Source organism: Macaca nemestrina, chromosome 13 (assembly GCF_043159975.1).
Source record: "Macaca nemestrina isolate mMacNem1 chromosome 13, mMacNem.hap1, whole genome shotgun sequence".
Classification (NCBI taxonomy): Eukaryota; Metazoa; Chordata; class Mammalia; order Primates; family Cercopithecidae; genus Macaca; species Macaca nemestrina.
Window position 1 is genome coordinate 102,519,582 of NC_092137.1, and position 14,113 is coordinate 102,533,694.

General features: G+C 43.7%; 1 protein-coding gene across 2 annotated transcripts in view; it reads right to left on the reverse strand.

Annotated features, from left to right (window-relative positions):
• Positions 1–281: 281 nt before the first annotated feature.
• The window catches only part of LOC105496018 (CD8 subunit beta), a 43,649-nt gene continuing 29,817 nt past the window's right edge, over positions 282–14,113 (reverse strand). The window contains exon 5 of one of the 2 annotated variants that reach the window (XM_011766043.3): positions 282–775. In XM_011766043.3, coding sequence (XP_011764345.2) covers positions 640–775 — 136 coding nt within the window. In that variant the 3' untranslated portion in view covers positions 282–639. The remainder of the gene's footprint in view (positions 776–14,113) is intronic. The other variant, XM_011766041.3, reaches the window with a different exon arrangement.

Here is a 14,113-nt window from a genome sequence, read left to right on the forward strand (position 1 = left end):
GCCTGGCCAAACATGGTGAAACCCTGTCTCTACTGAAAATACAAAAATTAGCCATGTGTGGTGGCATGTGCCTGTAGTCCCAGCAGGCAGAGGTAGGAGAATTGTTTGAACCCAGGAGGCAGAGATTGTAGTGAGCTGAGATCGAGTCCCGGCACTCGAGCCTGGGTGACAGAGCGAGACTCTGTCTCAAAAATATATAAATAAATAAATAAAAATAAAATTTAAAAAATCAAAGAAGCTTAAAAATGTTTTACCTCACAAGGAGAGAACATCTGCCTGACATAAGTAACCCTCTCTAACCTCAGCATTTGGTGGTTCTTCTGAAATGGGTGGTTCATACTCATGGTGATCTGGTGCTAGAGATGCAGGAAGCAAAGACGTTCCCCAGTACTTAACAAGCTCAATGGTTCCCTTTTCCCAGTCTTTAGGATTTGGGGCAAATTTATTCAAGATGGATACATTTAGTTCCACAAGGTGGACACTTTGGGGGTTCACAAGGATGGGGACCACAGCTCACCAGGGCAGAACTTGAGCCCCCTATGACTTGGGGGGTTGATGGTGGCAGAGAAGTCTCTGCTGGGTGTGTGGGATGATCCCTCAGCAGGAGGGAGGAATCTGGTAAAAGTGGTAAAGATCCACTCATCGGGACCTGTGCTTCTTGCCTATGGTTTTCAGGGTCCATGGGCTAAGCAGCTTCTTTAAGGTTGCAGTATTGCTGTAGTTTCCGTGCAGGCATCGGGGGACAAGGATTCCTGAAATACCTTCCCCTTGAGGCCTTGCCAAAAGAAAAACAAGAGAGTCTCAATACATGCACCAAGTCAAGGTGTTGGTTACTTATTAAGTAATGACTGATTTTTTTTTCTGTGACTTAGTCGAGTGAGATGTTGTGTCAAATTAAACACAGAAAGAGCTGGTGTATAACACTCGATAGGCCTAGGGTTACCACAGGATCCAAACACATTTGATTCAGGATCTCAAAGTCAGAAAACTCTGTTTCTGTTGATTTCTTCTCAGAAAGAGGAAACCACACACAGAGAATTACCTACTCAGTTATTCCCCAAAGTTCATCTCATTTGGGAAAGCAGGTGAGGGTTTTATCCTCCCTCTTAGGCGTCACTCTCAATTTTATTGCCATGGTTAATCAGGGTGAATTTCATTAGTGTCTGACCTGCAAATTAGTTTTCTGCCATTTGGAATCAAGGATGTGCGGGTCTACAGCTGCAAGAGACTTAGAGATATCCCCATGCTTTAAAAATTCCTCTCAGGAGAGTGGTAAGGTAGGGTGGCTATTGTCACCACAGGTTGGAAGACAAGACGGTCACAAATGTCAGAGAATTTATTCTGATGGAAACTTATCCTCTGGGGTGCATTATAATGGACATAAAGACTCAACTTCAGGAAGATGTCAGTTTTCACCAGTTAATCTACAGATCCAGTGCGTTCAAACTGCCAACCAGATTCTCCTGACAAGCTGATTATCAAATTCATGTGGAAGTATAAAGGACCAAAAATAGCTGAATAATTTTGCTGAAGGGTAAGGGGGAACCCATTATTCCAAATATTATTACTTATAAACTCTAGTAACTTCAACACGAATAGAACAATGAAAGAGAGTAGGGGGGCCTAGAAAATACAGATGTGAAAATGTTGGAGATGGCTGGGCACTCTAGTGGGTAAAGGATTCGATCATTGGTGCTGTGACATTGGCTTCCCATGTGGGAAAAATGTAAAACTTGAACTTTATCTCAAACCATTCACAAATGTATACTCCAGATAGAATAAATATGAAAAGCAAAGTTTCAAAACTTTTTTAAAAATGTGTTTTTAAGACAGAGACATGATAAGGACAGAATTTCTTGGTCAAAATATAAAAGCACAAGCCATAAAAGTATGATGTTACCATTCAAACATTTGTTTAAAGTATGCAGGGCAAAAACCAATACAAAATTTAAGTCTCAAATTAGTAGAAGATATTTGCAGTGCATAAAAGCAACAGAAGATTTTCATCCATAACATATCAGATTCTCACAAAGTAATAAGTTAAAGACAGCAGAATTAAAACTGGGCAAAGTACGTGACCAAGCCAATATCCAAATAAAAAGATGCCAAACCTTACTTGAATCAGTGAGATGCAAATGAAAACAACTGATACCATTTTATACTCAAATTAGCAAAATGAACAAGACCAATAACATCAAGCACGGGAAAGGATATGGCCAAATAACTGTTATGCAATGCTGATGGGGATGTAAACTGTTACAACTGCTGTGGAGATAATTTGGGATATCTAGGAAAAATATCTATTAAAAATGAAGATGCTCTGGCCCCAGAACTTCCACTTCCAGGTTCATTGCTCAGAGAAGCTTTGATGTATAAGAGTGTTCACAGAAGCACAAACAACAGAAATTGGAAAATTATAATAATTACAAACTAATATCTAATAATAGGGGAATGAATAAAATTGTAATACATTAATAAAATATGACACAAATAAATGAACTAGATCCACAGGCATCAAACACAGGTAAATCTCAAAAATATGTTGAATGTGGCCGGGCGCGGTGGCTCACGCCTGTAATCCTAGCACTTTGGGAGGCCGAGGCAGGCAGATCACAAGGTCAGGAGATCGAGACCATCCTGGCTAACACGGTGAAACCCCCTCTCTACTAAACGAAATACAAAAAATTAGCCGGATATAGTGGCAGGTGCCTGTAGTCCCAGCTACTCGGGAGGCTGAGGCAGGAGAATGGCGTGAACCGGGAGGCAGAGCTTGCAGTGAGCCCGAGATCGCGCCACTGCACTCTAGCCTGGGCAACAGAGTGCGACTCTGTCTCAAAATAAATAAATAAATATATATATATATATATGTTGAATGAAATAAGCAAATTTTAAAAGTGCATGTGCAGTCTGACATTTATAAAGAATAAAAGCACATGCCACATATTATTCATTATTATGTCATTGTTTATAGATACTTACATAATAAGAGAATCACAAGTATAAACAAAGCCTCAAGGCAGAACCCACAAATTTCAAGATAGGGCATGCAGTATTGAGGATGGAATAGGGGTGAAGAAGGGGTCTCAACACAAACATTTTATTGCTTGAAATAAAAGATTGAAGCAAATTTGGCAAAAGTTAAATTTGCTAAATCTGACAGATTTATTTAGCAAATCTGCTAATTTGCTAAATAAACTTGCAGCTAGTATATTACCTTCAGTAGTTTTCTTTATATTTGGCATAAATCATAATTCATGGGAAGAGGTAATTACATATTAAAGATGTATATTCACTGGCTGGGTGCAGTGGTTCATGCCTGTAATCCCAGCACTTTGGGAGGCCAAGACGGGTAGATCACCTCAGGTCAGGAGTTTGCGACCAGCCTGGCCAACATGGTGAAACCTCGTTTCTACTAAAAATACAAAAATAGCCGGGTGTGGTGGCAGGCACTTGTGGTCCCAGCTACTCAGGAGGCTAAGGGAGGAGAATTGCTTGAACCTGGGAGGTGGAGGTTGCTGTGAGCTGAGACCATACCACTGCATTTCAGTCTGGGTGACAGAGCGAGACTCCATCTCAAAATAAATAAATAAATATAAAAAATAAAAGCATATATTCATAATTAACAGAATAACTGTATGTAATGAGTACCTGCTCTGTTCCAGGCACTGTTTAAAGTATAGGCATACTTCATTTTGTGCTGCACGGATGTTCTATTTTTAGCAAATGGAAAGTGTGTGGCAACCATGCATGAAGCAAATCTGTCAATACCATTTTTTAATAGCGTGTGTTGACTTTGTGCCTCTGTGTCACCTTTTAATAATTCTTGCAATACTTCAAACTTTTTCGTTATTATTGTATCTGTTCCGGTGACTGTAATCAGTTATTTCTGATGTTACTATTTGAATTGTTTTGGGGCACCGTGAACCATGCCCATGTAAGACAGTGAACCTGTTGAGTGTGTTCTGAGTGCTCCACCACTAGCCATTCTGTCTCCTCCTTAGACCTCCCTATGCCCTGAGGCATAATATGAAAATTTGGCCAATTAATATTAAAATTAGGCCAATTAATAACCCTACAATGGCTTCTAAGCGTTCAAGGGAAAGGAAGAATTGCACATCTCTCACTTTAAATCAAAAGTTAGAAATGATTAAGTTTAGTGAGGAAGGAATGTTGAAAGTGGAGATAGGCTGAAAGCTAAGTCTCGTGTGTCAAAATAATTAGCCAAGTTAAGAAGGCAGAGAAAAAGTTATTGAAGGAAATTAAAAGTACTAATCCAGTGAACACATGAATGATAAGAAAATGAAATAGCCTTATTGCTGATAATGGAGAGAGTTTTAGTGGTCTGGGTAAATCAGAACTGCCACAAAATTCCCATAAGAGAAAGCTTAATCCAGAGCGAAGTCCCAACTCTCTAAAATTTTATGAAAGCAGAAGTGGTGAGGAAGCTGCAGAAGAAAAGTTTGAAGCTAGGAGAGGTTGGTTGATTCAAGTGGTTTAAGGGAAGATACCATCTCCTTAACATCAAAATGCAACATGAAGAAGCCGGTGCTAATATAGAAACTAATAGGTGCTGCAGCACACCAAGTTATCCAAAAGATCTTTCTAAGATTATTGACAAAGGTGGCTACACTAAACAACAGATTTTCAATGTAGACAAAACAGCCTTTTATTGGAAGAAGATGCTACTAGGTCTTTCACAGCTAGAGAGAAGTCAATGCCTGACTTCAAAGGACAGCCTGCCTCTCTTGTTAGTGGCTAATGCAGCTGGTGACTTTACGTTGAAGCCAGTGCTCATTTACCATCCTAAAAACCCTAGGGCCCTTAAGAATTATGCTAAATCTACTCTACTTATACTCTATAAATGGAATAGCAAAGCCTGGATGACAGCACATCTGTTTAGAGCACGGTTTACTGAATATTTAAAGCCCACTGTTGAGACTCACTCAGGAAAAAAGATTCCTTTCAAAATATTACTGCTCTTTGAAAATGTACCTGGTCACCCAAGAGATCTGATGGAGATGTACAAGGAGATTAATATTGTTTTTCATGACTGGTAAAACAACATTGCTTTTACAGTCCATGGACCAAGGAGTAATTTTGACTTTCAAGTCTTGTTATTTAAGAAATACATTTTGTAAGGCTAGGGCTGCCATAGATGATGATGCCTCTGATAGATCTGGGCGAAACCTTCTGGAAAGGATTCACCATTCTAGATGCAACAAAGAACATTTGTGATTCATGGGAGGAGGTAAAAATACCAACATTAAGAGGAGTTTGGAAGCAGGTGATTCCAATTCTCCTGGATGAGTTGGAGGGAGGGGTTCAAGACTTCAGTGGAGGAAGTAATTGCAGGTATGGTAGAAATAGCAAGAGAACTAGAATTAGAAGTGGAGCCTGAAGACGTGGCTGAATTGTTGCAATCCCATGATCAAACTTGAACACATGAGGAGTTTATTCTCTCTGATAAGCGAAGAAAGTGGTTTCTTGAAATGGAATTTACTCCTGGTGAAGATGGTGTGAACATTGTTGAAATGACAACAAAAGATGTAGAATATTACATAAACTTAGTTGATAAAGAGACGTCAATATTTGAGAGGCGTGACTCCAATTTTGAATGCTGTTCTACTGTAGGTAAAATGCTATTAAACAGCATTGCATGCTACAGATAAATCTTTTGTGAAAGGAAGAGTCAATCAATGTGGCAAGCTTTGTTGTTGTCTTATTTTACGAAATTGGCACAGCCACGCCAACTTTTGGCAATCACCGTTCTGATCAGTTAGCAGCCATCGACATCAAGGCAAGATACCCACCATCGGCAAAAAAATTACGACTCACTGAAAAGCTCAGGTGATTTTAGCATATGTTTGGTAATAAGTTATTTTTGATTCAGATATATACATTGGTTTTTTCAGACATAATGTCTTTGTACACTTAGTAGACTACCTTATAGGGTAAACATAACTTTTATGTACCCTGGGAAACCAAAAAATGTATGTAACTGGCTTTATTGTGATATTCGCTTTATTGTGGTGGTCTGGAACTGAACCTGAGATCTCTCTGAGGTACTGTACTGGAATTTCCAAGGTTAGTGAAACATCCTTTCTGTAGCCTGAGTGGTGAGATTTAGGCTAGTCTCCAAAATATCAAAACTAACTAGAATATAATGTAATAACAGTGATCATTAAGATAACAATGCTAGCAGCTACCATTCACTGAGTACTATGTGCCATGCACTCTGCAAGCGCTATTTTATTAATGCTCGTGTGTGAGGTAGATATTATTATTATTCTTGTTTTATATTCAAGGTTCAGAGAGGTTAATTCACTTGCTCAGAGTCACACAGGTAGCCCAGATCTGCTATGTGCCAGCCCTAATTACTGAGCCATCCTGTCTGTCCCACCTTTTCTGAGCCAACTCCCGGCTTCTCCTGCACCACGGGTCGTGTAGCTGGCTTTGAATATAGGGTCGTGTAGCTGGCTTTGAATATAGGTGCTCTTTTTATATAAATGCTCTTGAAAGGATCAACTTTCCTTTTTTTTTCAAATAATTCAGTAACTTTGACTTTTTATTAGGTTACACTGGCCTTCTCCCAGGTTTTTCATTAAATTCATGAAGACTGCTGCTCCTTAAATTCTCAAGGCGTTGGAGTCAGGCCGCCTGGGGTGAATCCTAGCTTTCAGATTTATCAAATGTGGTGTGATTTCTAGGATGCCATTGAGCCCTGCTAAAGGAGTTGCTAATATCCACCTCTTTCTGCCCAAAGAACCCGCAACTCCCAGCACAGTGCTGGTGCCTGTGAGGCACTCAGCAGATGGGAGCTTTGTTCCTAGTTGTGTTGTGATGGGGAAGCAACATGGCGCCTTGTCCTGCGGGCACACTTGAGTTAAGATCACACTGGGGCTCCTTTAGGCCCTGGGCCGAGTTGGGGCATAGGCCGAGTTCGGGTATTGCTGCAGCCTCAGAACTGCCCAGAGTTGACTGAAGACACTCAGGGACCTCCATAACTGAGAGCAGGCAGAGGCATTGTTTTTAACCCAGTGTGGACCCCCGAATGGAACATTTTCCTTCCCTAGGTGAACGCCTTCAGAACCCTCCGAAAATCACAGTTTCACTTTTAGCAAGGCCCCGCTGCAGCAGGGGAAAGCCCCCACAAACCCAGTCCTCTCCAAAGGGAGCGTTCTGAGCCCCCTGCTTCCTCCGCCCTTCTCTTCCCCCCGGTTAATTCCTTCGCTGCAGCTCCTTCTGCCTTCTTTCTTTGCCTTTTCAAGCCCCGCTCCTCTCTGATTTTGGAGGGCTGGCGCAGGCTTGGGCACTTCTTTCAAGGTTCTGTATTGTCTGTCTGCCCTGTGGCTTCTCCTTCTGCAACTCCGAGCAACTTTGTGCTTGGATTGCAGCTCCCAATAGTCCTGCCCTGACTTGCCCCAGGCACAGGGCAGAGATGAACCAGGGACTGTACCCAGGGTTTTGAGTTCCGCCATGTTTATAGCATCAACTCTCCTTTAGCTCTTGGGAAAAAGAGTTTTAAAGTGCTGCAATCTTCTAACACAAAATTATATCAATGCTGAAAATGTGTTTTCCACTTATACCCCAGCAGGAAAAAAAAAAAAAAAAAAGAGGATATCTATTTCAGGTGAGAGTCATGATGACCTCAGAAAGCAATATCAAAAGCTATCAAAATGTTTATACGGGTAGATTCAGTAATCCAATCTGGAACGTTTCTCCAATGGATGTAAACTTAGGCTTGGCACAATACAGCATGAACAGAGATGTTAAATGTTAAAAGCAATGGAAATGTTCAGAAATAAAGGAATACTTAAGTAAACAGTGATAATGCATTCAGTATATTTTTAGGGATTAACATGATGTTTTAGAATTACGAAACCTGTGGAAAGATTGACAAGGAAAACGCAGACAGCATGCTTGATACAAACATACATTCAGCATGATTATAACCACATAAAATGTAAAAAATGTTTTTAAAACATGAGAAGAAATTACACCAAGATGTGTTTCCCTTGCTGTTGTTTCTAGTGGCTAATTTTTGCAATGTGTATTACTGCAGTTATAATACCTTTACAAATGGAAAGCTTAAAAATAACTCACTTCCCTTCCCAGAGAGCAATGCTCAGTGCAAAGCCACACTCCACTCCAGAGATGGCCTTCAGCACTGGACTTTTTGGGGCCAGAATCAAGCAGTATGTGTCACTTCTTGTCTTATGTTGTTGGTGCCACTTATTCATATGTTGTCTCATAATTCTGCAGTTGTTTAATGTGTTTATATCTTTCTCCACAACCATTTTTTAAAAGCTATTTTTAAAATTGTGGCAAAACACATGCATAACACAAATTTACCATTTTAGTCATTTCTAAGTATACACTCCAGTGGCATTAAGTATATTTATATTTTTGTGCAATCATTACCACCATTCATCCACAGAACTTTTTCATCTTCCTAAGCTAAAACTGTACCCATTAAGCACCAACCCCCTATGCCCCATCCCCCAGTTCCAGGTAACCGCTATGCTATTTTCAGTTTCTCTGACAAATTCAGAGACACCACTCTTGGTACCTCCTACAAGTAGAATCATACTGTATTTACCTTTTTGCACAATCATTTTTTAAAACTTTAAAAAACATTAATTAATTTGACAGTCTCACTCGGTCACCCAGGCTGGTTGGTGTTTGCAGTGGCATGATCATGGCTCACTGTAGCCTTGACCTCCTGGACTCAAGTGATCCTCACATCTCAGACTCCCGAGTATCTGGGACTAAGGCACCCACCACAGTGCCTGGCTAATTTTTTAATTTTTAGTAGAGATGAGGTCTCACTATGTTGCCCAGGCTGATCTCAAACTCCTAGGCTCAAGGGATCCTGCTACTTCAGCCTTTCAAAGTGCTGAGATTACAGTGTGAGCCACTAGGCTCGGCCTGCAGAATCTTTTTAAAAAGCTGTGGTCTCTCAAGGGGACGGTGTAGTGGACAGAGATAATGAAGAAAAACACAGGGAAGAAAGAATGACAGAGAGTGAGAAGTGCTGTAAGTGCAGTGACGGAGACCACCCCAGGGCCTCCTGGATAGGCTGCATGTTTGTAGGATGATGGGGAGTGGTCCTGGAGAAGACTGAGGAGGAGCCCTAGGGGGTCCAGGCAGAGAGAGGAGGGGCACAGAGCTGGAGGAGGGAAGGGCGTTTGTACAGTGTGTGTGTGTGTGTGTGTGTGTGTGTATGCTGGGGGACATGCAGGGAGATGGCAGGCCTCAGCACTGGGGAGAGCTGGAGTGCATTCTAGATGCAGCCGGGAGCTAGAGCAGGGACCTTCTTCTCCCTGCTCGGCCTGGCAGCAGGGAAGGAGGCCTTGGGCTGTGGCTGATTGCAGTCAACACTGAGGAACAAGTGCCAATGCTTCGTGCAGGGCACAACCTCTGCCACACTTTTACCTATCCTATGTGACCTTCTGGGCCAGGTGCTGTGTGAGGTGCTCCATTTCTCAGATAGGAAGGCTGAGGCTCAGATCAATGCTGCCTTGCGCACAGCTGGAAATGGCCAAATCAGTCCCAAAGCCCCACTTTGTTCAGCGTCTTTGTGAAGGGCCGGGTGGCTGTGTGTGCAGTGTCTGTTGTGCTGGACATACAACAGGAAAGCAATTGTTACCTCTGATTTTTAGGAGGCCAAAGGACAAGAAGCCACGTGCTGTAGGCCAAAGAGCAACTGAGGCATTGAAGAGTAAATCTGTGATTGAATGAGCAGATGAAAAGAGGAAAAGCCTCCCCCAGCACAAACCCGCAACCCATTCCCTTCCCAGCGTCCTGGGGGCAGGGGGTTTCATCACTGTCCTGGGTCAGGGAAGAAAGAGGGAGGCCTTGTGGTGGAGGGGAGGGGAGGAGAGCTCACCATCAAAGGTGTAAAGAAGGTTCTAGTCCCTCCAGAGCACACTCAGGGATGCTTTCTTGTGCTTCTGTCGCAAGGCCTGGTCTCAATCTTGCTTACTATAAATGCAGTGCTACGTCCTGCTTTTCCTTTACTTCATTGCATAAAGCTTCCCTGAATCACTTACAGAATCTTTAGAACCACCATTTTTAAGGTTTGAATAGTTGCGTACCAAGTAAATGACCACAGCTTATTGAAACTCCTCTTTGTAGTCAACCACTTAGATTGTTCTGTTGTTATTTCTAGAACACATAACTAATGCTAATAAATAATGATGATAACACAGATTAGTATTTCCTGAGGATGGATCTGTTGCGCGAGTTCCAAAGCTCTAAGCAATTTCTATGGGCCCTGGAGTTTCCTCCACAGCTCCTAAGGCGGCTCTGGCACATGAGGAAGCTGGGAAAAGAACAGGGGTGATGGACACATCTGCCTTGCAGGGGTGATGGGCGCATCTGCCTTGGTAAGTGAATTGTTGGTTCTGTCCCACGCAGCTTGGGTGTCTGCACGGCGGTGTGCTGCTGGGGTTGGAGAGGGGCCGCCCTACATAACGTCCCCACATAAAAGGGGCAGGTGTGCAGGTGGTCCCGGGGATGGTGGCAGCTTTGTCTGACTCCCCTCTACTGGGGGCTGTGGGGGATGTGGGAGTGGAGGGTGCGGATCGCCCTCCTCCGGGGTCCTCCAACCTCTCCTTGGCCATTCTCTTTGACTTCCTTGGGAAAGAGTCCAGGCTTCAGAGGATTCTTTGCCCATTTCAATCTGACCCCATTTGAATCCCCAACGGTCGCAGTAAACCCCAGGCACACAAAGACAGAGACTTGTGGCTGGCTTGCGGTTGCTGTGATCACGTTGGAATCAGACAACGGCTGCCCTGGCAGGCGGCACCCAGGCACCTCTCAGGTGGGAAAAGACTGAACCAGGTGAATGTCCCGGAGCTCCAGCCAGCTCAGGCTCCTATGGGTGATAACTGCACCTCTCGGAGGAAGCCAACAGAAAGTGCATGCAGCGGCAACATGAGCAAAGAGAAGTGCTGGGACCCGTTCTTTGCTGCCACCTCCAAGTCTGAACAGCAGGCTCTAAGGGGGGCATGGGAGCCCCTCAGGAAGGGCCACTGCCCGTGCCTCACCTCCTGCCCGCCACTCCACTCTTTATTGCCCTACCTGACTGTAACAGGCTGCGTCTTCAACGTGGTGTCAGCTGCCCCAGAGACACACCTGAAGAACACCAGGAGACAGGGGTGCCATTCGGACACGAACAGGAGCTCCTACCTGAATGTGCAGACCTCCACCACTGGAGCTCTCGGGGGAAAACATCCACGACAGCCTCGCTGAGCCTTGAAACATTTGCAGACCAAGCAGGCTCAGGTGCCCGTGTTTGCAGGCGGTTTTGTAGAACGTGTCATTTATCTTATATTGATGTACCCTTGAAAGCCCGGGAGGAAGTGTGGTCGTGTGGGGAGCTCTGTGCAGGCAACATGAGAGTCTGTATTGTCTTCCTAGCTCTGCCCCGGTTGTCAGAGGAGTGCATCTGGGCCACAGGGGTGAGGGGCCGTCACCCCTGCCTTTTGGTTAGCCAGTGACACCTCCCCAGTTGTGTGGCAGGGGATGCAGCACTAATGCCCATGAGCTCCTCTCAACATTCAAAACAAAACAGAGAGCCACTCTAAAACAGTGGCTTTCTTGCAAATGGAATATGCTGAGAATCTGTGACATGTGCAGGTCGGTAAGTGAGAAGGAAACAGGAACTACCGATCTATTCTGACAATGTAGAAAGCAGTGGAGGTTTGGGGCCAGGAGAACAAAAGACCTATGGGAGAGGAGGTGACCCAGCAAGGGTGGCCATGGACTTGGGTGAATCACCTGAGCCCTGTCACTTGGAAAGAACCCTAACAACCATCTTAATCCTTTCTGCATAGATACCTTACTGTGCTGCTGCTGGGTGTGAAGCATGGCTACTAAAAATGTTCACTTCATTTTTAAAAAGTAGAGCAGGTTCAAGGTTATTGCTGTAGAAGACAGTGTCACTCTCACTCATGTGCATTGTGGGAGGTTTCCTTAGCAGGATCGAAAGAGGTGGAATTACAGTGGGCACAGGAATTGGCTATGGTTCACACATGTAGACATGATTGAATTTTTTTTGTTGTTTTGTTTTGTTTTGTTTTGTTTTGTTTTGAGACAGAGTCTCATTCTGTTGCCCAGGCTGGAGTGTAGTGGCACGATCTCGGCTCACTGCAACCTCTGCCTCTTGGGTTCAAGCGATTCTCCTGTCTCAGTCTCCCAAGTAGCTGGGATTATAGGTGCCCGCCACCACACCCAGCTAATTTTTGTATTTTTAGCAGAGGCAGTGTTTCACCATGTTGGCCAGACTGGTCTCCAACTCCTGACCTCAGGTGATCTACCCACCTCAGCCTCCCAGAGCGTGGGGATTACAGGTGTGAGCCACCGTGCCCGGCCGACTGTGGATTTTATCGCAGCAAAAAGTTCATCTTGGTACATCAGCTAAGACTGTGGTCAAGTGTAAGCCATTGAGTAGACTGGTTTTTGAGTGATTCTTGGAAGCTTGCAAGGACTTCTTCTGAGGAAAAAAAATAAAACTCTCTGGTAGAGTTTAACATGAATCGGCTTGCCCTGAGAGTTCGGGTTCTATGTCGCGAGAGGTAGTTAAATGTGGATTGGGGGCCTGGTGCGGTGGCTAATGCCTGTAATCCCAACACATTGGTAGACTGAGGTGGGGGGATTGCTTGAGCCCAGATTGAGACTAGCCTGGCCAACATAGTGAAACCCCATCTCTACAAAAATACAAAAAATTAGCCAGGCGTGGTGGCATGTGCCTGTGGTCCCAGCTACTCAGGAGGCTGAGGTGGGAAGATCACTGGAGCCCAGGAGGCAGAGGTTGCAGTGAGCCGAGATGGCACCACTGCACTCCAGCCTGGGTCACAGAGCAAGACCCCATTTCAAAAAAAAAAAAAATTGTGGAGTAGACAAATATGGGGCAGGGTTGCTGTTTGCTGTAAAGGGTGTTCACGTTTTATTTTGGAAGCTGAATTAGGTGAACTTTAAATTCTTTTTGCAACATAGAGTTCTACAGCTCTGGATCAGATTTTGCTAGTTGCAAAGATTTTTGAATTTTAATTGCAGTTTGCTGCTGTTTCACCCACAACAAAAGTAGATGAAGAACTCATAGCTTATATGCACTGATCACGAACTCTGGGACTTTATAGAGCAGACGAGGAAAACTTGTGCAGGACCTGAACTTGAACTGCCTTGACTCTTGTTCCCATGTGCTGGGGGATGGGGCAAGGACATCTCACTAGGTATCAGTGGGTGGTATACACTATCTGAGTAAAGTCCTATCCTTATAGTGTTATTTTCTTGCCTGGTGACTTGACTGAGTTTAGGCTTAGTGACCTGCTTGTAAAATGGCAAGAGTGTGTACATGCATAAGTGATTAATTGACATAATGCAGGTAAATAGTACAGTACCAAACGCATAATAAACACTTAATAAATGAAGATGGTGGCCGGCAAGTGGGGGTGAATGTCAATAAACAACATGTGAAGATATGGATCATCTGGTCACTTTAAACTTTTAGCCAGATCAATGCGGGCAAAATTTCTCTAAAAATAACTAGAATTGTGTGTGTGTGTGTGTGTGTCTGGACCCACAGAGAAGTTTTTTAACACAGATATATAAAGTAGATAATCTCATTTATATTTTGGAAAATTTTAATTTTTAAAAATTTTTGTTATTTGATGATGATGATTTGTTTCCCCTCACGTTGGTGAGGATGGTCTCGATCTCCTGACCTCGTGATCTGCCTGCCTCGGCCTCCCAAAGTGCTGGAATTACAGGCATGAGCCACCGTGCCTGGCTGGCATATGCTCTTTCTGAATATTTTTTTTTACTTTGGATTCCTAATTGGATTCCTAATATTGTTTACTGTGGATTCCTAATTAGGGAAAAAGTAGTCAGGCTGGTGGGAGTCAGGCGAGTGGGAGCAAGGGAAAATAAAAAGAGAAAGCAGATAAGCAACAAGTCTGCCTTTCTTTATGGTCCAGGACACACAGTCCTTCCAAGCAAGTAACTCTCACCAGACACCTGCAAGTTAGTTCACTGCAACCTTGGCATTATTAATACTACACAAAGCCCTCTTCAACAGATGGTATAAACACTACCCTGTAGCCGGGCG